This window comes from Natrix helvetica (assembly GCF_964273705.1).
Source record: "Natrix helvetica genome assembly, chromosome: 7".
Taxonomy (NCBI): Eukaryota; Metazoa; Chordata; class Lepidosauria; order Squamata; family Natricidae; genus Natrix; species Natrix helvetica.
In genome coordinates this window covers 72,923,698-72,945,225 of record NC_138558.1, presented here as the reverse complement: position 1 = coordinate 72,945,225, position 21,528 = coordinate 72,923,698, and the positions used below count along the sequence as shown (strand labels likewise).

The 21,528-nt window shown below is 46.0% G+C and overlaps 1 protein-coding gene across 7 annotated transcripts in view; it reads right to left on the bottom strand.

The window, feature by feature from the left end:
* Positions 1–4,933: 4,933 nt before the first annotated feature.
* The window catches only part of TBC1D1 (TBC1 domain family member 1), a 90,899-nt gene continuing 74,304 nt past the window's right edge, over positions 4,934–21,528 (bottom strand). For 6 of the 7 annotated variants that reach the window (XM_081959787.1, XM_081959790.1, XM_081959789.1 and 3 more), the window contains 6 exons: positions 18,580–18,738; positions 15,795–16,039; positions 13,478–13,637; positions 11,328–11,497; positions 9,814–9,984; positions 4,934–6,968 (listed from right to left, as the gene is read on the bottom strand). In XM_081959787.1, coding sequence (XP_081815913.1) covers positions 6,765–6,968; positions 9,814–9,984; positions 11,328–11,497; positions 13,478–13,637; positions 15,795–16,039; positions 18,580–18,738 — 1,109 coding nt within the window. In that variant the 3' untranslated portion in view covers positions 4,934–6,764. The remainder of the gene's footprint in view (positions 6,969–9,813; positions 9,985–11,327; positions 11,498–13,477; positions 13,638–15,794; positions 16,040–18,579; positions 18,739–21,528) is intronic. The other variant, XM_081959788.1, reaches the window with a different exon arrangement.

Genomic DNA, 21,528 nt, shown 5'->3' with positions numbered 1-21,528 from the left:
CAAGGAGAGAGGCAATGTTGTGCCCCGCCAGTGGCCTGCGGAGCTAGCAGCAGATTTAGACAGTGAGGAGGTTGTGAAGGAACATGGGCCAGTCCAGGAGTTGCCAGACGAAGGGAATAGCTAAAGAACAGGGGTCGACCTGGGAGTAAGGCCACAGGTGGGCGATGAATGGCCCCTCCCAGAGGAAATAAAAGAGGAGCGAAAGGGGAGTGGAGTTTGCAGGAGACAATTAGTTCGCTTAATTGGTTGGCGACTCTGCGAGAGTCCTTGCCAAGTTTTGCAGATATCAGCCTGGCAGCTCTCCAAGCCAGATAAGGTCTGTGACCGTAAATCTTCCCTTGAAAGACTTTGCTGGATGTGAATGAGCAGAATTCACAATACATTAATAAAAGGGTTTTTTGTCGGGACAAGGAGTTTTCTTCATGATCTTGGGAAGCCTCGGTCAAAACATGCAGTACAGTATTTTGTGGGTACCCACCAGCACCTTAAAATTGTATCATTTGATTTCATGGCTTCTTCCTCCCACCTTGCAAATGGTTACTTGTCTGAGTTTCTTGCCTTGCCTTGTGGTTTGTAAGAGTTGCTATAATAACCTTTCAAAGAGGGAATTCTGGACAAGTATTAACTGGTATCCCGTAACTGACTAGAACAGGGGTGTCCAAACTTGGGAACTTTAAGACTTGTGGACTTCAACTCCTAGAATTCCCCAGCCACAAGTCGAGTTGAAGTCCACAAGTCTTAAAGTTCCCAAGTTTGGACACCCCTGGACTAGAACAACATTGCCACCTAGTTGTAGGCATGCTGCCACAATTCCCTCTCATTGGAAGATAAAATTGCATCTTCTCGCAATCAAAATTCAGTGGAAATACGTAGTTCTCAAAAACAATGGCACGAGAGACATGTTTACATGCCCTGCACACCTCACACAGCACTGAGGACTGTACAATGTCATGTGTTAAGCACAGGAAAAGTTAAGCAACCCAAGAATGTCGTCTTTCACGTTAAAAACAACAGCAACCAAAGTTAAGTTTGTTGTCCTTACGATAGTAAAAACTAATTTTTACACCCAAGGAAAAGTTAGATAACTTTGTTCCTGTCCCAGTATTCTTTTAGTGCCTGGACTTTACGCCTTTTGCATGGAAAAATAAATTATATTTTTCTGTTTTTAAGAAAAATATTCTGATTTTCTAGGTGCAGAATTTCGGTGCATTCTATCAGAACATCATTTCTAGCAAAACCAAAGAGGTTTTCAGATTCTGATAACGATAATTACGGAGACATTTGGGTATACTTTGGGTTTCAGAGTTTTATTAACGTCTTAATAGAAGAGGGTCTTATTTTCTTTTCACCCCCAAAATATTGATTGGGCCTTATTATCGGGGGAGGGGTGTATTGTTTTGGGGTTGCTGGGTGGCTGCTCTGTTGCAAGCGGGCGCCCAAAGAGCCGGGCACAGCCTCAGGGGCAAACGGCTGGGTTGCACTGTTGCAGCAGCACAACACACCAGCCATGAGGTGACCACGCTCGTGAGCAGCCACCCGGCAACCCGCTTTCCAGCCGGGTAGAGCACCACTCACCGACCCAGTGACATCCCAAAGGTGCTAAGCCGCGTGGTGCTCTACCCTCCCCCCAGCTCCTGCAGCTTAGCGCATTCGGGATACCGTAAGATCAGTGCATGGCGCTCTGCCCGACTGGAAAGGGAGGTTGCACGAGTGCCTGTTCCACCCCCCAGCTCATGTGCCTCCATGGCTCACCATGCCCTGGCCCAGCTCTTCCTGCAGGGCCAGGGTGCCGCCGCTGCCGCGCTCCGAGCATAACCTATTCTCCAGCTTCCAAACTCCAGAGATCCGCAGCCGAGTCTTCCGGCAGCGGCCGCTCTGGGAGTACGCTCTATGATTATGAGTTGACTGCTGGCAGAGTGTACTCCCAGAGTGTACAACCATAAAGCGTATTCCCAAAGTGGCAACTTCCAGAAGACTCGGCATCCTACCTCCGGGCTTTGGAAGCCACAGAAAAAGCTAAGTGGCGGCGGCAGCGGAGATGCCCTGGCTCTGCAGGGAAAGTTAGTCAAGGGCATGGTGAACCTGGGAGTCGTACAAACGGGTAGCGGAAAAGCTCCTTGTGCAACCTCCCTCTCCAGCCATGCAGAGCCCCATTCACTGACCTAGGGGCATTCTGAAGGGGCCAAGCTGTGGGAGCCGGAGGGCAGCGAATAGCCACTCACGCGGCTTGGCGATACCCCTAGGTCAGTGAATGGTGCTGTGCCCAGGTAGAAAGAGGGTTTGCCGGGCAGCTGCTTGGCTGCTGCAACAGCACACCACAGTAGTTCGACCCTGAAGATGTGCTTGGCTCTTCGGGAGCCCGCTCGCAAGAGAGCAACTGCCCAGCAACCCCCCTCTCCAGCTGGGCACAGCACCACTCACCAACCTAGCAGTATCCCGATGGCGCCAAGCAATGTGAGCCTTTGCCCTCCCTTACCCCGTTCCTGCGGCTTGGCGCCTTCAGGATACTGTTAGGTAGGTGAGTGGCGCTCTGCCTGGCCGGAGGGGGGGGTTGTCCAGGGGTCTTATTTTTGGGGGAGGGCTTACATTTTTGCCCACCCAACAAATGTGGCATGACCTTATTATCAGGATATGTCATATTTTCAGGGAAACACGGCACCCTGTTTCCCTGAAAATAAGAGCCAACTGGAAAATAAGTCTAGCATGATTATAAGGATGCTCATAATATAAGCCCTACCCCCCAAATAAGCCCCCGTTAAGATTGCCAGCCAGATGGGTGGATTTACTACCGTATTTCCCCGAAAATAAGCCTAATCAGAAAATAAGCCCTAATGCGTCTTTTGGGGCAAACATTAATATAAGCATGGTATTCTTTATTTATTTAGTTTTTTTGGTTTTAGAATTTTGTTTGTACTTTTTAATTATCTTTCGAAGCTTTCTTTCAAGGTTTTCAAGAAGAAATACGGTATAGGGTTTCCTGCCTAGGCAGGGGGTTGGACTAGAAGACCTCCAATTCTACTATTGTATTGTAAATTTGTCTGGATTGGTACAGGGCCTCCTGCTCGAACAAAGGGTTGGACGAGAAGACCCCCAAGGTCCCTTCCAAGCCTATTATTCTACATTCTATGCTGGTGTTGCATTCCTTGCCTTAGTGCTTTTCAATCCAATCCCTAAATAACAAATCCCAGGCCCTAATCAGCTTCAGAGATTACATTCTACAGGATCGAGTGATCGAGCATGGTAGATCTGCCTCAAATCTTCAAGTGGTTATTTCTCCTGAAAAAAATAACCTGATAGGCGTAGATTGCAAAAAAATAACCTGATAGGTGTAGATTGGATGAGAACTACCTTATTTTTCGGAGTATAAGACGCACCTAGATTTTGGGGAGGAAAACAAGGGGAAAATAGGGATCTGTTTAAAACAAATGAGAGAAACTGCACACTGAGACTAATTAAAGTGCCTTGCTCTGAAACCCAAAGATGGAAATCTTGTCTCGGGAATCCACCTTCATGCACCTGCGAGGAAGCCCAGGCGATCTTCCTACTTTAAAACAAAGCTTCCTGTGTGTCAGATATAAGATCCCCCAGGGGATAATACCTCCAAAAAGAAGGTTCTGTGCTAAAACGGATAAGAAACTCTGCAGGTGGGAGGAATAAAAACCTACTCATCCATCTAACAAGGTAAAGGTTCCCCTCGCACATATGTGCTAGTCATTCCTGACTCTAGGGGGCGGTACTCATCTCCGTTTCAAAGCCGAAGAGCCAGCTGCCCAAAGACATCTCCATGACTCAATGCTGAAGGCGCACAGAACGCTGTTCCCTTCCCACCAAAGGTGGTTCCTATTTTTCTATTTGCATTTTTACGTGCTTTCAAACTGCTAGGTTGGCAGAAGCTGGGACAAGTTACAGGAGCTCACTCAGTTACGCAGCACAAGGGATTCGAACCATAGCTACCGTATCCCTATGGTCCATCCAACAAAAGCTTCTGTAAATAAATCTGGGGCAAAGGAACAACCTAGGTAGGGGTGGCTGCAAGCTGCAGGTTATTTTCTAGCCATTCAGTTTCCTGGAGCAGATTAAACCCCAAAACTTAATTGGGGGAGAGAGCAGGAGGGAAAATCATTGCAGCCATTAAAAAGAAGAAAAAATCATTAAATCTTCCCAAGCTAGGATTCAGCAAGATATACAATACAATAGCAGAGTTGGAAGGGAACTTGGAGGTCTTCTAGTCCAACCCCCTGCCTAGGCAGGAAAACCTATACCACTTCAGACAAATGGCTATCTAACATCTTCTTAAAGACTTCTAGTGTTGGGGCATTCACAACCTCTGGAGGCAAGTTGTTCCACTGATTAATTGTTCTGACTGTCAGGAAGTTTCTCCTCAGTTCTAAGTTGCTTCTCTCCTTGATTAGTTTCCACCCATTGCTTCTTCTTCTGCCCTCAGGTGCTTTGGAGAATAGTTTGACTCCCTTTGTGGCAACCCCTGAGATATTGGAAGACTGCTATCATGTCTCCCCTAGTCCTTCTTTACATTAAACTAGACATATCCAGTTTCTGCAACCGTTCCTCATATGTTTTTATCCTCCAGTCCCCTAATCATCTTTGTTGCTCTTCTCTGCACTCTTCCTAGAGTCTCCACATCTTTTTTACATCGTGGCGACCAAAACTGAATGCATATCTACCACATTTTTAATTTTGCGGCAAGTATAGGGCCCTGGTCCTCGACTTACGACCACAAATCTGTTTAAGAAACCCAGAAGAAAAGGTTGTAAGTAGGAAGCTACATCAATCCATAAACTAGAAAGCACAATTCATAATCTAGAAACCTTTGGAATGTTAAATTTATGTTTAAGAAACAGGGAAGGGAAGGTAATAGAAAGAAAGGAAAGGGAAGAGGAAGGGGAGAGAAGAGACGAGACAAGACTTTTCTGGATTTTTGGAGCCATCACACATGAATTTGACGTTTATTGCTTTTTTTAAGTGTTAAAAAAACTTACAGGTGGAGTAACGTCAGTCCAAATTCCAATGCTGTTGGGCATACTAAAACTGTATATAGATAGGGCAGCAAGTGTCTGATGCTGACAATAGGAAATAATTACAACAAAGATATAAACATGGGGGTGATGATGCCTTAACATCAACCAAACAACAGCAAAGTCAATGAGATTGTCATTTCCAATATTTATCCATGCAAAAACCACATGCTGAATTTCAACCGTTATTTTCCAAGGAGCCAGTGTAACTTTTTTAAAAAACCAAAGAACATTGCTTATTTAATGCAGTCAACCCTTATTTAAAAAATAACCACACTACATCACGTGGGGGGGGGGGGATTCTGGATTGTTACGCTTTCCTTTCAAGGGTCAAATGAATTAATTTGACAAGGATATTTAAAATGATCTTTCAGAGACCATTATGCCCTCCTAAAAATGGAATTGTTTTTCCCTTCCCAGGACGAAACAATTATTAAATCAAGTTACATTTGTAGTGCAGATACGCCTCAAAGTGCAGATTTACTTCAGTCGGTGGCAAACCACTCAGTGAGTCTCATCATCATTGCTTAACTAGGTTAAAACTTTTAAAATCACCAACGTTCAAATTACAAAATCACAAATGTGATCGTAATCAATATTCTGATTAAAATTGTGATTGCACAGTGATGAATCCTAGCATATTTGACAAATACCCTGAAATGCACAACAATGCCTGTGCTCCTCATGGCAAACAATAAAACTAACTTTAAAAAAAAATAAAACTGTTTTAAAACCATAATCTTGTTCAGTGTAATAAGCTTCTAAGTGCCCCACGTATAGGAATATCTTTCATTTATTTGTTGGTGGCTCCGGAATTTTTAATAGGTGATGTTTGAAATGTTCTCAGCTACAATTGCTTGATATCTGGACTGAGCTACTGGGATTAAAATGGGAAATGACTAGCTTTGCATTCAGAAAACAAAGGCTTGTGGCACAATGAGTCAAAAAATAAATAAAACAACATTTTAAGGCATAAACTATAAAGATATGAAAGCCTCAGACTCTGCAAATGCAGAGAGAAGGGAACGATATCGCCTTGACCCTCATCTCAAAGCATTCAACTGTGCTACAGCATTTGATTAAAAGTAACAAAAATCCACATTTATCACATTGGCACCAATCAAGAATAATCCCCCAAATTATAGGATGACATTTGGCTTCTTTGGGGTTCACGGTGTCGGTAAAGTTTTAAAAACACCCCGCGAGTGAGTAGAACGCACTTTCCGCTTTGGAGAAAGAAATTCGGTCATAAATGAGTACCGCGTAGCCCCTTCAAATGGGAAAGAAAATCACTCCGGCATGTTTCTAGAATTGAAATTCCTTGAGAGGTTTTGCAGCCCGTGAGGTTTAGCCTGGAATTTCCCCCAAACGCTTTGGGTGCGAACTACGGTGAAACACTTCAAACGAAAAGCGGGTTATTGTAAGGGAAAGAACTCCCGAGGTTTACAACCAGGTGGAAATGTGTCAAATCAGAGCAAAGCTGGAAGGCCTTCCTGTGTGTTGTTCTACTCCTCAGTATGTGTACTCCGTGAAAGACTCTGGGCCGTAGACGAGCGAGGCCTGCCACGTTGAGTAAGCACTTTCGCACTTTCCCCTTCTGTGCAACAGGATTTGAGAAAAAGGGAAGACGAAGAAAAGGTGAGTCCTGGACGATACGAAAAATTTTAGGAGTTGCTCAAGAAAAAACGGTGCTCCCTTTTTCCCCCTCCTCCTACTCTGAGTCTTACATTCTCAGTTAGCGGCATTTGTGCGTCCTGGCTCGGATGGAAGAGTTTTCCCACTGGAGTTGGCGGGCTGCGTGTGAAGTTCCGTGAGAGTTTCAAACATTGCTTTCCCTTCCCGTTCCAGAGTGACGATGGTCTGCTTCAGTTTGCCTTCGCTGTTAAGCAGGACTTCAATCATGGCTTCCAGGTTTTGGATCTTCTCATTAGCCACCTTGGAAGAGTCAACAGGAAAGAAGGTTATTTTTTATTCATTTCTTTCTTTAGAAAATTTATATCGCCTCCTATTTATTCTCTAACCCAGTGATGGCAAACCTTTACGGCAGTGAGTACCGCAAAGGGAGCATGCATGCGAGTGAGTGCTGAAAAGGGAGGACTTCGCGCATGTGCAATCTTCTCGCACATGCGCTTATCTGGGCCGCGACCAGGAAGAGGAGCTGCCCAGGGATCATATGCGTGCCGGAAAATGAACTTACAGTTTCCAGCGTGTGTGTGTATGTGTCAGCAAGTCTTCCAGTTACTGCTATGCTGGCCGGCGCACATGCTCATGCCGGAAAATGGAAGACCAACTCTTCTGGTTTCTGGCACAGCTGCATATGCAAAGGCCAGCTGATCGTCATGTGTGCATGTATGCCAGAAACCCAGAAAGTGTAATGCTGCACATGCCAGACGACATGGCTGTGCGTGCCACTTTGGGCAGGCGTGCCATGGGTTCGCCATCACGGCTCTAACCATTGATAAAATAATTTCCATATATTGTAATAATCAGGTTGTTCCTTCTCTTTAGTTTCAAGTGTTAACCTATTCATTTCTGCACATTCTGATATTTTCCGAATCACATTCTCATCCATAGGGGTATCTTCATTTTTCAAAACTTTTTGCAAATGCCAATCCTAGCTTCAGTTATTACATGAAGTATCAAATATACGTTTTCTTTACTATAAGGTGAGAGAATAAATATGAAAAGTGGAAAAAAAGCAGAAGAGTGAAATCGAGAAAATGTTTTAATGGAGTTAAGTTAAGTTAAGAAGAGGATTGTTATAGTATTAGGTATGGTGTATATATATTAGTATTAAGTTAAGAAGAGATAAAATAATAAATATGGCTGTAATTTGTCATCGTTATTGTATAAAATATTTGCACAAAACATATGTACCCAATGACACACTGTTTAATGGAAGATGATGTTTGAATTGAAATTTTAAAAAATGTATATGAAAAGAAAGAAAATTTATATCTCCTCCTACAACACTATAGCACAATATAAAAGAATAAAAATGAAAATAATGAAATAATAACCCTCCACCCTGGCAACAACACACATTCATACCAGCCATTTAATGGACCCCATTCCACTCTGGGTTCACCATGCCCACTGCAAGAAGCATGTCTTCAGGGCCTTCTGAAAGAGTGTTAGAGTGGGGGCCGGTCTAATTTCCAGAGGGATGATGTTCCGGAGGGAGGGAGCCACCACAGAGAAGGCCCTTTGTCTGGGTCCCGCCAAATGTATCTCCTTAGGGGTCGGGACCCACAACGTTCCTTGCCTCCCTGCTCCAGTGGATGTGACCAGCAAGAGACAGTCCCTGTGTTGTGGCCTGTCGGCTGCTGGCCCCTCCACTATTACCGCCACAGTATTTGTTTCCAGAGAGTAAGTCATCTGTGTACCAAGTTTGGTTGAAATTGCTCAAGGCATTCCTAATTTCTAATGTTGGATTTCCCCCCCTACCATAGGGAACCCCATTGTGGAGTACTGTGAGCTCTTACCATGGCAACTCCACAGTGCAGTACAGTAGAAGCCATTTTACGCAGTACAGTAGAAGTCATTTTAAGGCACAACAGGCTGTATCTTAACAGAAAACACACCCGAGGGGTCTTAGGGGTGTCTTACCCCCCACAGTATTTGTTTCCAGAGGGTAAGTCATCTGTGTACCAAGTTTGGTTGAAATTGCTCAAGGCGTTCCTAATTTCTAATGTTGGATTTCCCCCCCTACCATAGGGAACCCCATTGTGGAATACTGTGAGCTCATACCATGGCAACTCCACAGTGCAGTACAGTAGAAGCCATTTTACGCAGTACAGTAGAAGTCATTTTAAGGCACAACAGGCTGTATTTTAACAGAAAACACACCCCAAGGGGTGTTTGGGGTGTGTTACCCCCAGAGTATTTGTTTCCAGAGAGTAAGTCATCTGTGTACCAAGTTTGGTTGAAATTGCTTGAGGCATTCCAAAATTATGCTGGAACATACCCACACACACACAGCTATTTTTATATATCTAATCTCTACAGCTGGCCATCTCACAAACAGGTGACTTTGGAAACAATGAATACCTACCATGCTTATCATTAACAAATATTAAAAACATTTAAAAACTGTAAAAAAAAACAACCCTGAAACGATCGTCTTAAATGGTAAGATGGGTGTCAATACATTTGTTAATAATATTTAAATCAAGAATAACGGAAAGGATCTTAATAGTAATCGCCCTTGATGCTCTCTGAACTCAGTTCTTTTTTTACAGACATTTCATTACCCAACTAAGTGTCGTCATCAGTGCTAGAAGGGTTTGCTCTGTCTATATACTGGTGGCTCCGAGTGTATTTCTTTTGGTCTTTTTAATAACCCATCAGGGTGGAGTATGGGCAATTGAATGGAGTTGAGTCTTTGCTGGCCGGATGCCCTTCCTATCACTAATGCAGAGTTCGCAGCAGATGGTTTCTCATTGTGCCCAGAGAGATAAATATCTGCCGCTAGCTAGGATAGAACTCACCGCCTCCTGGTTGTGAGGCGAGAGCGCCACCTCTAGGCCACCGCACGACTCGGTGGCTCCAAGTGTATAAAATTCTTAAACCTTAAATCAGGGACATCGTTTTGAATGTGTGTGTGTGTCAAATCTTATGGCTATCCCAATTGGTTTATAGGAAGAAAATTGGGCAAATTAATTTTTGAGCAAGGGAAACGTATTCCTTTTCGATTGCATCCAGCAGAAATAAATACGACTTCTGTCTTGACTTGCTTAATATCTTCTTTAACACGTGACGAGTGAAGTGCAGCCCGTACCTGCAGCTCCTCCAGGAGATCGAAGTTTTGCTTCCGTAAGTTACTGTTGGCCTTCTCGAGTTTATCCATCCTTTGATTGTCATTCAGAGAAGAATCAATTAATTCATCCTGAAGGACATAGTATTCAACTTCATAAGCTTGGAGCTGTTTGGAAATATCCATCTCAAATACCTGCCGTGGGATTTGGGAAAAATAAAAACCACACATGAAAATCAAATTTGTCTCATCGTATCATATAGAGTATCAGACCATCTTACCATATTTTTCAGATTATAAGACGCAGCTGATATAAGACGCACCCAAATTTAGAAGAGGAAAACAACAACCAAAAGAGGATTTTGGCCTCTGCGCGCCTCGTTTCCGGCCCTTTTGGGGGGCCTTTTTTCGTCATTTTCCCAGCCTTTTTCCTACTCATTTTTGAGGCTTTTTTCAGCCCATTTTGAGGCTTTTTTGGGCCTGTTTTGGGGGCTTTTCTTGGCTTGTTTCTGAGGCTTTTGTTTGGGAAACAATGGGCTGAAAAAAGCCTCAAACAGGGACTGACTTTTATTGTTCGATGTATCCTGTGGTACACCTCATTGTTGTTGTTACCCTTTCAAAATGATTTTGCATTAAAAAAGACTAGGCCGTGCAGTGTCAAATTTGCTTTTTTAAAACGTGCACAGAACTGTTGTGGCCCACCAGTAGCCAGCAGAGCTGGCAGCAGATTCAGACAGTGAGGAGGTTGGGGAGGAAGATGGGCCAGTCCTGGAGTCTGGGGGAGGCTCGGAGGAGGCAGGGTTGTCCAACAGTTACCCGCTGCCTTCAGAGTCAGACATCAGTGAGGCAGCCGAACAGCTGGAGCCTGTTCCCAGTGTGCGCAAGCGCAGAGCTGCCAGACGAAGGAAACAGCTAAAGGACAGGGGTCGACTTGAGAGTAAGGCCAGACGATGAATGGCTCCTCCCAGGGGAAATAAAAGATGAGTGAAAGGAAGTTTGCAGGAGACAAATTCGCTTAATTGGTCCGTGACTCTCTGAGACTCCTTGCCACATTTTGCAGATCTCCGCCTGGCAGCTCTCCAAGCCAGAGAAGGTCTGTGACTGTAAATCCTCCCTTGAAAGACTTTGCTGGATGTGAAGGAGCAAAAATCACAGTAAAAGGGGTTTTTGTCGGGACCAGGAGTTTGCTTCAGGCTCTTGGGAAGCCTCGTTCAGATCAAGAACATGGCACTATGTTTCTTTGGCTATTCACGCTAATCTCCGCAGAAGGTAGGATGTTGTCCAAGTATCCAAAGCTTCCCCCGTGCCAAACAAAACAGGAAGATGCAGTAGGGAATATATAGCCTTCCCCATTACCCAAAACATCTGAAAACAGGTCTGGCTATTGTTTAGAAATACTATGTTACTTCTGTAGAAGGAAATTCCAACATCTTAACTCCCCTACGGCTAGGAAAAATAACTGGTCTGAATTATATGAGGAAGTCGTTCTACACTTTGCAGCTTCTACATTCCCCTGGCAATCATCCGCCCTTTCGTACCTGGTTAATGGTTTTTTCCATCTGTACCAGGCCTAGATTGGGAAGAATACTTTTAATGAAGTCGACAATAGTTTCCAGATTTTCATGCTGCAGAATCAAAGGCTTATGGCTTCCCAAAAGACTCAGAGCCACTTTAAATATAACTTCTGGTCCTTGGAGATACATCAAATCTGGAGGAGACAGGAGAAACGTTAGGAAGAGCGTTTGAAGATAATGATTCTATTTGTTTATTTGAAGTTTCTGTTCATTTATTTACTTATGGCTATAATCATCATCATTACCATCATTTAATGACCCCATAATCCCTTGCGGAGTGGTCTGGGCAACTGAATGGAGCTAGCAGAGTGTTTACTGGCCCGATGCCTTTCCTGTTGCCGAACTGGAGTTTTGTTCGGCAGATATATTCTCAGTGTACCCAGAGAGAGAAATATCTGCCTCTACCTAGGATCGATCTCACAGCCTCCTGATTATGAGGTGAGAGCTCCACCTCTACGCCACCGTACCACTCCTCTTTAGTTATGGCTGTGTTGGAAGAAATATCCATCTGGTTCAGTTCCAAGCCGGGACAAAATGGAGGGTGGAGACTGACAAGGTGTTTTCTCTGGTTTCTTAGACCAGGGGTCAGCAACCCGTGGCTCTGGAGCTGCATAAGGCTCTTTCATCCCTCTGCTGTGGCTCCCTGTCGCATGTCAGCTCTACAACTGATAGGACTTTCAGTTAGGACAGGTAGAGGAAAAGGATGTTGCGCTAGGAGGAGACTCTGTGGTGGGGGAATAGGACTTCCGGTCAGCTCCAGAATGGAACGGGGGGCTTCCAGTTAGGACCTATTTTGGCTCTTTGAGTGTTTAAAGTTTCCGCCCCCTGTCCTAGACGATCCACACGAACCAACTCCAGAGGCGATTGCGTGGATATCAGAATCGGCCATCCAGTTACGAGGCCGCTGGTTTTATAAACAATTGTGTGAATTGTGTGTACAGGTAGTCCTCGATTTGCAGCAGTTCATTTAGTGACCATTCAAAGTTAACACGGCACTGAAAAAAGTGACGTATGGCCATTTTTCACACAACCATTGTAGCATCCTGATGGTCACGTGATCAAAATTCAGACGCTTGGCAACTGACTCACAGTTATGACGGTTGCAGTGTCGGTTGAACTCAAAAGATTCCTTTATTAAGAGCACCAGCAGCCCCGGCAAAAAGTTTCTTTCTTAGGCTGACGTGTCCGGCTGGCTGGAACATGAATAGTTGTCTGCCACATCTATTCATCTATGCCCCCTGCCTTTTATCCCCAGAGCTAGGGTGGGGCTTCGCTAGCAGTGATGGCTCTTCCGTCCCAAGGACTGGCCCATAGATTTCCAGAGCTCTCCTTTCCTCTGCTTTCGGCGCATCCGCGCGTCAGGCACTGGACCCAGCTGTTCCTCTTTTTCCTCATCAGCCACCCCCAGACCTTGGGGCTATTAACTCACCATCTGAGGGTTTTTCAAACAGCCCAGGCTCTGCCCCCACCCATCTCTCTGCCAGCTCCATTCCCTCTTCCCCCTCGGAGCTCCCAGGTTGCCTCAATGCTGACCCTGTCTCCCATGCCTCTTCCTCCTCCTCTGATTCAGCTGCTGGAGTGGTGGGTGGCGGCCGACAGGCCACAACATTTTCTCATGCTGTTGTAACTTTGAACGGTCACTAAATGAACTGTTGTAAGCCCAAAACTACCTGTATGTATGTGTAAAGTTTCCCAACGATGCCATAACTAACACTTAATAAGAGCCGATGTTTCAATACAGAAACTAGTGATTTATTAACAGCTTCATTAGGCAAAATTTATTCTCAGGCATTTCTTTTGCTTTGTCTATCTGCTTCTGAACTTTGCCCCTGTTCCTTTCCTCCCCTCACTCTGTGTCATAAATCACGTTGCCCAATAAATACACCCATCTCAAACCAGCTACTGTAATCTGACATCCAGCTCCGCCGACGGTATGCATGGAATGTCAACACGGGGAATTGGCAGTATGTTTTCTGATCTTCTCTCATGTTCTCATGATACGCTAAATAAATAACCGCCCCCTTCTCATTTGGCCTTTTCCAACAGGAGGGACCTTCCTTCTTTCTCACGAGGTGGCCGAAGTTATTCAACCTTCGGACATTCGGATGACTTACCGAACACCCGAGAGACGAAGCCCAGGGGAAACTGAGACGCAAACAGGGTTAGGAACCACGGGGCAGCGTAGAGGCTGGGGCTGATCTCATTGGCTTCGAAGTGATCGTAGAGATCTTTGTGGTAATCATGAAGGAGTCGAGACAGCTGATACATCTGGATCTACCAAGGAAATAAAAAAAAACAGAACAAAACACAGAAGAAACAAGAATTAGGATTTTTAAACAGAACAATCGGCGGTAGATGGAGGGCAGTATGTATTATGTCGGGAGATGCGGCTGCAGGCAGTCCTCAACTTAAGACAGTTCATTTACTGGCCATTTGAAATGACATCACTGAAAAATGTGACTTACGACCTCTTGCGGTATCTTCGCGACCAAGATTTGGAACGCTTGGCAACTGACGCATATTTATGACCATTGTGGTGTCCCAGGGGTGATGTGATTCTCCTTTTGCGACCTTCTAACGAGCAACTGACTCATATTTATGATGGTTGCAGTGTCCCGGTTGTCACGTGATCCTCTTTTGCGTCCATGTGGCGAGCAAAGTCCACGGGGAAAGCCACCTTCGCTTCACAACTGGGTGGGCTAACTTATCAACTGCAGTGACTCCCTTAACGACGGCGAGAAGAAAGTTTGTAAACCGGGGCAAAACCCACTTAACAACCGAAATGTGGGGCCTCAATATGTGGTCGTAAGTCGAGGACTACCTGGATGTAGATAACCGCTTTCCAAGTGAGCTAGTTCCCCTTGTTGCGATTGTGGTCGCTGATATGCAAACTATTAAACACAAAGCACAATGTTGCCCATGGAAATGTGCATTCTCTGCTTCCCCAGAAGATCTGCATGATGCCACGCCAGAGACGATTGCGGGGACAGCTGAATCGGACATCCACTTACAAGGCCATTGCTTTTATATATAATTGTGTGGGTTGTGTCGGGGGTGGGTTGCTGCGGCATTACTGCTGGTTCGATGTGCGCACAATTTTGTTCCATGCGCAGCTGCCCATAAATAGTTCTGTGCTTGTGCAGAACATTAAAAATTGGGGAAGAAGCATGCCACGCTGACCGGGGAACCGGTTCTGAGGTGTAGCAGGCCTGGGTCTCTGCTGGCTCCGGCAACCCATGACGGTAAATCATTTCGGGTTTGGCCGAACTGGGCCGAACCGGTAGAAACCCTCCTCTGGGTTGTGTATACAGGTAGTCTTCGATTTGCCAGCAAAATTGAGCCCAAAATGTATGTGGCTAAGCGAGACGTTTGTTACGCGAGTTTTGCCACCGTGCTTGCCATGCTTACTATGTGAATCAATGCAGTTGTTACATGAATAACACCTTTGTTAATCGAATCTGGTTTCCTCCTTGACTTTGCTTGTCAGAAAGTGGCAAAATTGGAATACTTAACCCCAGGACAGGGCAATGGTCATAAATATGAGTCAGTCCCCAGTAAGTCACTTTTTCCAGTGCCGTTTTATAACATTGAACAGTCAATAAATGAACTGTTGTAAGTCGAGGCCTAACTACTTATGCAGGTAATCCTCGAGTTACGACCCCAACTTTTATATTGCTAAATGAAACATTGGTTAAGTCAGTTTGCCCCCTTGTACAACTTTTCATGTGGCCTGTCAGCCGCCAGCCCCTCCAGAAGCCAAATCAGGAGGAGGAGGAGGAGGAGGCACGGTCAGTGTCAGGGCAACCTGGGAGCTCCAAGGGGGAAGAGGGAATAAAGCTGGCAGAGAGAGACAGAGAGACAGAGGCGGAGCCTGGGCTGTCCGTCAGCCCTCAGATAGAGAGTCAACAGCCCCAAGGTCAGGGGATGGCTGATGAGAAAGAGCAGGAACAGCTTGATCCAGTGCCTGATCCGCGGATGCACAGAAGGCAGAGGAGAGGAGAGCAGTGGAAATCTATGGGCCGGTCCTTGGGAAGGAAGAGCCACCACTGGTAGCGAGGCTCCACTCTAGCTCTGGGGATAAAAGGCAGGGGGCGGAGATGAATAGGTGTGACAGACAACTATTCATGTTCTGGACAGATGGACCTGTTAGCCTGCGAGAGAAACTTTTTACCGGGGCTGCTGACATTCGCGATAAAGGAATCTTTTGAGTTGATATCAGAGGGTTTGTCTTGTTCGGGGAGCTGGGTCAGAAAACGGTGCATTTGATAAGTTACCGTAATCACACGGTTTTTGATTGCGAATCTGGCTTGCCCATTGACTTCGCTTCTCAGATGTTTCGGGGCTTCATTGCGGTTGTACGTCGAGGACTTACCCGTCTAAGGTTCACGTAAGTGGGTGCAATACTAAATAAACATAATGCAGGTCCTTTACCTGGAGAATCGTCATGTCCGGCCGATATTGCTTCCGAAGGCCCATATCAAACATCAGGAACTTCAGCATCTTGAAGGCTTCCTCTTCGCTCATGTGTAGTAACAGCACTCCGGCCACAAAACTCAGGCCTTGACAATATCCTACTTCCGAATCCAGGAGGGAGTAGGCCTTCAGGATATTATAAAGGGAGAGCTGGCCAGCTCCAAGCTGGGATGAGAAGTAGGGATGGGTCGGGAAAGTGCGACCTACGAGAGAGAGAGAGAAGAGAGACACAAATCAGCTGTACCGCCGTGCAAAACACTTTCCAAATATTTAAAAACAAACAAGCCCACAATTGAACCCAATGTTTATGTTGCTGAGCAAGACAGTCATTAAGTGAATCTAGCCCCTGTTAACCACCTTCCTTGCTACAGTTGTTAAGTGAATCCCTGTTCTGACTGAGGCTTCCCAAGAGCCTGAAGCAAACACCTTGTCCCGACGAAAACCCCTTTTGTTAATTTCCTGTGAATTCTGCTCATTCACAGTTGACAAAGTTTTTCAGAGGAGGATTTACAGTCACAGACCTTATCTGGCTTGGAGAGCTGCCAGGACGATATCTGCAAAACTTGGCAAGGAGTCTCGGATTGTCACGAACCAATTAAGCGAACTAATAGTCTGCAAACTCCACTCCCCTTTCACTCCTCTTTTATTTCCTCTGGGAGGGGCCATTCATTGTCCACCTGTGGCCTTACTCCCAGGTCGACCCCTGTTCTTTAGCTCTTCCCTTCAACTGGCCACTCTGTGCATGCACACACTGGGAACAGGCTCCAGCTGTTCCTTTGCCTCACTGATGTCCGATTCCAAAGGCAGCTGATAACTGGCATACGGCCCTGGCCCCTCTCTGCCTCCGACACAGAGCCCTCATCAGAGCCTTCCCCAGACTCCAGGACTGGCCCATGTTCCTCCCCAACCTCCCCACTGTCCAGATCTGCTGCCAGCTCTGCTGGCCACTGGTGGGCCACAACAATCCTTGCAGGGAACCGTTCAGTCATTAAGCAAATCAGGAATGGTTCGGTAATTTTCCAGCTGGAAAATCTTCCAGCCCAGGAAGTCGTTTCTAGTGTTACAGAAGGAAGCAAAAGGCAGGGAGTCCTCAACTTATGACCGTAATGGAACCCATAGTTTAGGCTGCAAAGTGAGGGATTCAGCAAGGGAGTTTTACCCCCTCATTTTACGACTTTTCTCACCACCATTGTTAAGTGAATCGCTGCAACTGTTAAGTTAGTAACCCAATTGCTAAGTGAATCTGGCTTCCGCATTGAGTTTGCTTGTCAGAAGGACGCAAATGAGAATCATGTGACCCCGGGATGCTGCAACCCGTAGTAAATGTGAGTCAGTTGCCAAGCGTCTAAAACTTGGGCATGTGACCGTGAGGATGCAGCAACGGTCGTAAGTGTGGGAAACGGTCAGAAGTCACTTTTTTCAGTGATGGTATAATTACAAATGGTCCATAAACGAACTGTTGGAAGTTGTGGACTACCTGTAGTAAAATACCCTAAATTTGGCAAGCTGCCTCTATTCCAATAACAAAACATTATGCTTTTCTTTCTCAATAGGGACAAACTTGGCTTCCAATACCTATAAGGAATTTTTTCATGGAATTATTTTGGCCAATCGTTTTAGCACACACCTCTTCCTTGTGACTGGCTGTTGAAAACAAAATACTCTGACCCTTAAAATATATATATATATATAACAGATATTTTACTAGCCATTATCCCAGAGAAATTCAAGAAAGAGGATACTTATTTGATTATACATGTAACTAGAGCAGCGAGAATTGCATTTGCCCAAAATTGGAAATTAAATAAGCTACCAACAGACGAAGAGATAATAAAAAAGATATTAGATTGTGCAGAGATGAATAGGTTGACAATGCAAATAAAGGATAAAGAGGAATCGGAGTACTTCAAGGCATGGGGAAGATTTTATGATGGGCTAGAGAAAGGGTTTGGGAGGCCTGCAGAATGCAAAAAAGTTTTTTTTAAAATTTATGTCTTCAAAATCTTGGTGCGTCTTATACTCCGCTGCTTCTTATACTCTGAAAAATATGGTACCTTCCGTGTTACTGCTGGAGAGTAACACAACAGCTGAGGCACGGCAATCTGCTCTGCTACGCGAATCAGCTGAGAAGATATAGGTCAGTATAGCGCAGGGGCAGGCGGACAGGTGCATCTAATCGTCGGAGCGAACCAGTTCACTCCCAGCTAATCGTTGGAGCTACCGGTTCGCCCGAACCAATCTGAACCGGTAGAATCCCACCCCCGTCATCATTGAATGACCCATAATCCCCTTGCGGGGTGGAGTCTGGCCAACTGAATGGAGCTGAGTGTTTACTGGCCGGATGCCCTTCCCTGTTGCCAATGCGGAGTTTTGTTCGGCAGATATATTCTCAGTGTGGCCAGAGAAGGAAATATCTGCCTCTGCCTAGGATTGAACTCACGGCCTCCATAATTGTGAGGCGAGAGCTTCACCTCTAGGCCATCGCATCACTCCCTAAGAAACGTCTTCCATACATACCATAATCTAGCCCTAAGTCAGGCGTGTCCAAACTTGAGAACTTTAAGACTTGTGGACTTCAACTCCCAGAATTCCCAGGCTGGGGAATTCTGGGAGTTGAAGTCCACAAGTCTTAAAGTTCCCAAGTTTGGACACCCCTGCCCTAAGTGAAACATGAACCTTTTTAAAATGCAAAACGCAAAACATTCCAAGTTTAATACCAGATTTGCTTCTGGGACAGACTTACCTAAATCGATGAGAATTGCGTGCTGCTGGGAAGTCAGCTGTTTTAACAGTTCTTTGTAAGGTGTTTCGTTTGGCTGTTGCTTATTTGGAAGTGGGTGCTTGAGTTGGTGCAGTTCTGCTAAAAACTTCCATATCTCTCCCCTCTGCTGCCGAGGAACTCCTTTTCAAAAGGTTGTAAGATAAGAGGGGGAAAAAAGAAAGAATATCGGGTGAATGAGACACCAACATACAGTCTGTACAAGCTCCCTGGTTTAAAAAGAAATCATGGCTTTCAATGGGGATGGCCTTCCAGAATGGCCTTGAAATGCTGCTGGTATAAGCTCATTTATCCTGGAATATCTTTCAGACAGCAAATGTCATCGGCAAGGAGCTGAGGGGAATACTGCTCTTGTGGGGTCCTTTGTGGTTTCTGTTGTGGCCCCCCAGTGGCCAGTGGAGCTGGCAGCAGATTTGGACAGTGTGGAGGTTGGGGAGGAAGATGGGCCAGTCCTGGAGTCTGGGGAAGGCTCTGAGGAGGGCTCTGTGTCGGAGGCAGAGAGGGGGCCAGGGCCTTATGCCAGTTATCAGCTGCCTTCAGAGTCGGACATCAGTGAGGCAGATGAACAGCTGGAGCCTGTTCCCAGTGTGCGCATGCACAGAGTTGCCAGACGAAGGGGACAGCTAAAGAACAGGGGTCGACTTGGGAGTAAGGCCACAGGTAGACAGTTAATGGCCCCTCCCAGGGGAAATAAAAGATGAGTGAAAGGGAGTTTGCAGGAGACAATTAGTTTGCTTAATTGGTTTGTGACTCTCTGAGACTCCTTGCCAAGTACTGCATATATCGGCCTGGCAGCTCTCCAAGCCAGATAAGGTCTGTGACTGTAAATCCTCCTTTGAAAGACTTTGCTGGATGTGAATGAGCAGAATTCACAGTCAATTAATAAAAGGTTTTTTTGTCAGGACAAGGAGTTTGCTCCATGCTCTTGGGAAGCCTAGGTCAGAACAGTCTCTGAGCTTGGTTGTTTTCTTGCAGACATTTCATTACCCAATAAAGGGACATCATCAGTGCTAGAAGGGAGAGGGATTTGGAGAGGAGGAGGAGGAGGAGGAGGCTGTGAGGTCCTTGATGTCCTCTGAGCTTGATGGCTTTCTTGCAGATGTTTCATTATTCAACTAGGTAACTATCAGTTCTAGAAGAGAGAGAGGTTGGAAGAGAGGAAGGAGGTGGTAGTGATGAACGAGAAGGAGGAGGATTGTGTGGTCCTTGGTGTTCTCTGAGCTTGGTGGCTTTCTCGCAGATGTTTCATTACCCAACTAGGTAACATCATCATTGCTAGAAGGCAGAGGAGTCTGCAGAGAGGAGGAGGAGGAGGAGAAGGAGGACGACTATGAGATCCCTGGTGGCCTCTGAACTTGATTTTTTTTTCTTTGAGACATTTCATCACCCAACTAAGAGACATCATCAGTGCTAGAAGGGAGGGGGGTTGCAGAGATGATGATGATGATGATGAGGAGGAGGAGGAGGAGGAAGAGGAGGAGGAGGAAGAGGAGGAGGAGGAAGAGGAGGAGGAGGAGGAGGAGGAGGAGGAGGAAGAAGAAGAGGGTGGGATCTTTGGTCGTCTCTGAGCTTGGTTGTTTTCCTGCAGACATTTCATGACCCAACTAGATAATATTATTTATTTATTTATTATTTATTTATTTATTAGCGTTTATATACCGCCCCCTCTCCCGAAAGGGACTCGGGGCGGTGTACAGTCCGTATCAAAATACAACAAGTTAAAACATAGTAATAACTACATAAATACATGTATGAGAGGAGGATAAAATATGCCAAACTGTACAGCTAAATAAATAAATCAATACAAAAGTTTAAAATATCAGGTTAAATTTAAAATACTATCCCTCTAAAAACCAGTAAGAATGTGTATGCCAGGAGGTAGACGTTATAAATTATGCCAAACCAGCCAGTCGGAACAGGTGTGTCTTCAGTTTCTGTCGGAAGGAGCGGAGGTCAGTAGTGGTTCTAATGTCGGGGGGGAGGTCATTCCAGAGGGTTGGGCCCATCACAGAGAAGGCCCTACTCCTCGGTGTCGCCCATTGGCATTGCCTCGTGGACGGCACCAGGAGAAGGCCCTCCCTGTGAGAGCGGATTGGCCGCAGGGATGTATGTGTGAGGATGCGATCCCGCAGGTAACTAGGTCCTATGCCATGGAGCGCTTTAAAGATGGTGATCAGAACCTTGAAACGCACCCGAAAGACCACAGGCAGCCAGTGCAGCTCGCGCAGGAGAGGTGTTACGTGGGAGTACCTAGTACTCCCCATGACTACCCGCGCAGCTGCGTTCTGGACTAGCTGCAGTCTTCGGGCGCGTCCCAAGGGAAGCCCCATGTAGAGAGCGTTACAGTAGTCCAGGCGAGACGTCACCAGTGCATGAGTGACCGTGCGTAGGGCATCCCGGTCCAGAAGGGGGCGCAATTGGCGCACCAGGCGAACCTGGTGGAACACCCCCCTTGCCACGGCTGTCACATGATCATCCATTGACAGCCGGGCATCAAGGAGGACGCCCAAATTGCGCGCCCGTTCCACAGGGGGCAATTGTTCGCCCCTATGGCCAGCGATGGAATCAGCTGGCTGAACCGAGGTGCCGGTAGCCACAGCCACTCAGTCTTGGAGGGGTTGAGCCTGAGTCTGTTGTCCCCCATCCAGACCCCGACGGCTTCCAAACACCGGGACATCACTTCGACAGCCTCGTTGGGGTGGCTTGGGGTTGAGATGTACAACTATCATCAGTGCTAGAAGGGAGTGTGGTTTGTTCTCTGTTTATGTACATGTGGCTTGCTCTGTCAGCATTGGTGGGAGTCTTCTTGGTGGTTCCTTGATTAGGCTGTTGTTTATTTCTTGTCTAAGTTGGTAGTTCCTTGGTTGCAGTATTGTTTACTTCTTGATGGTGGGTCTAGCATTAATCTTGGTG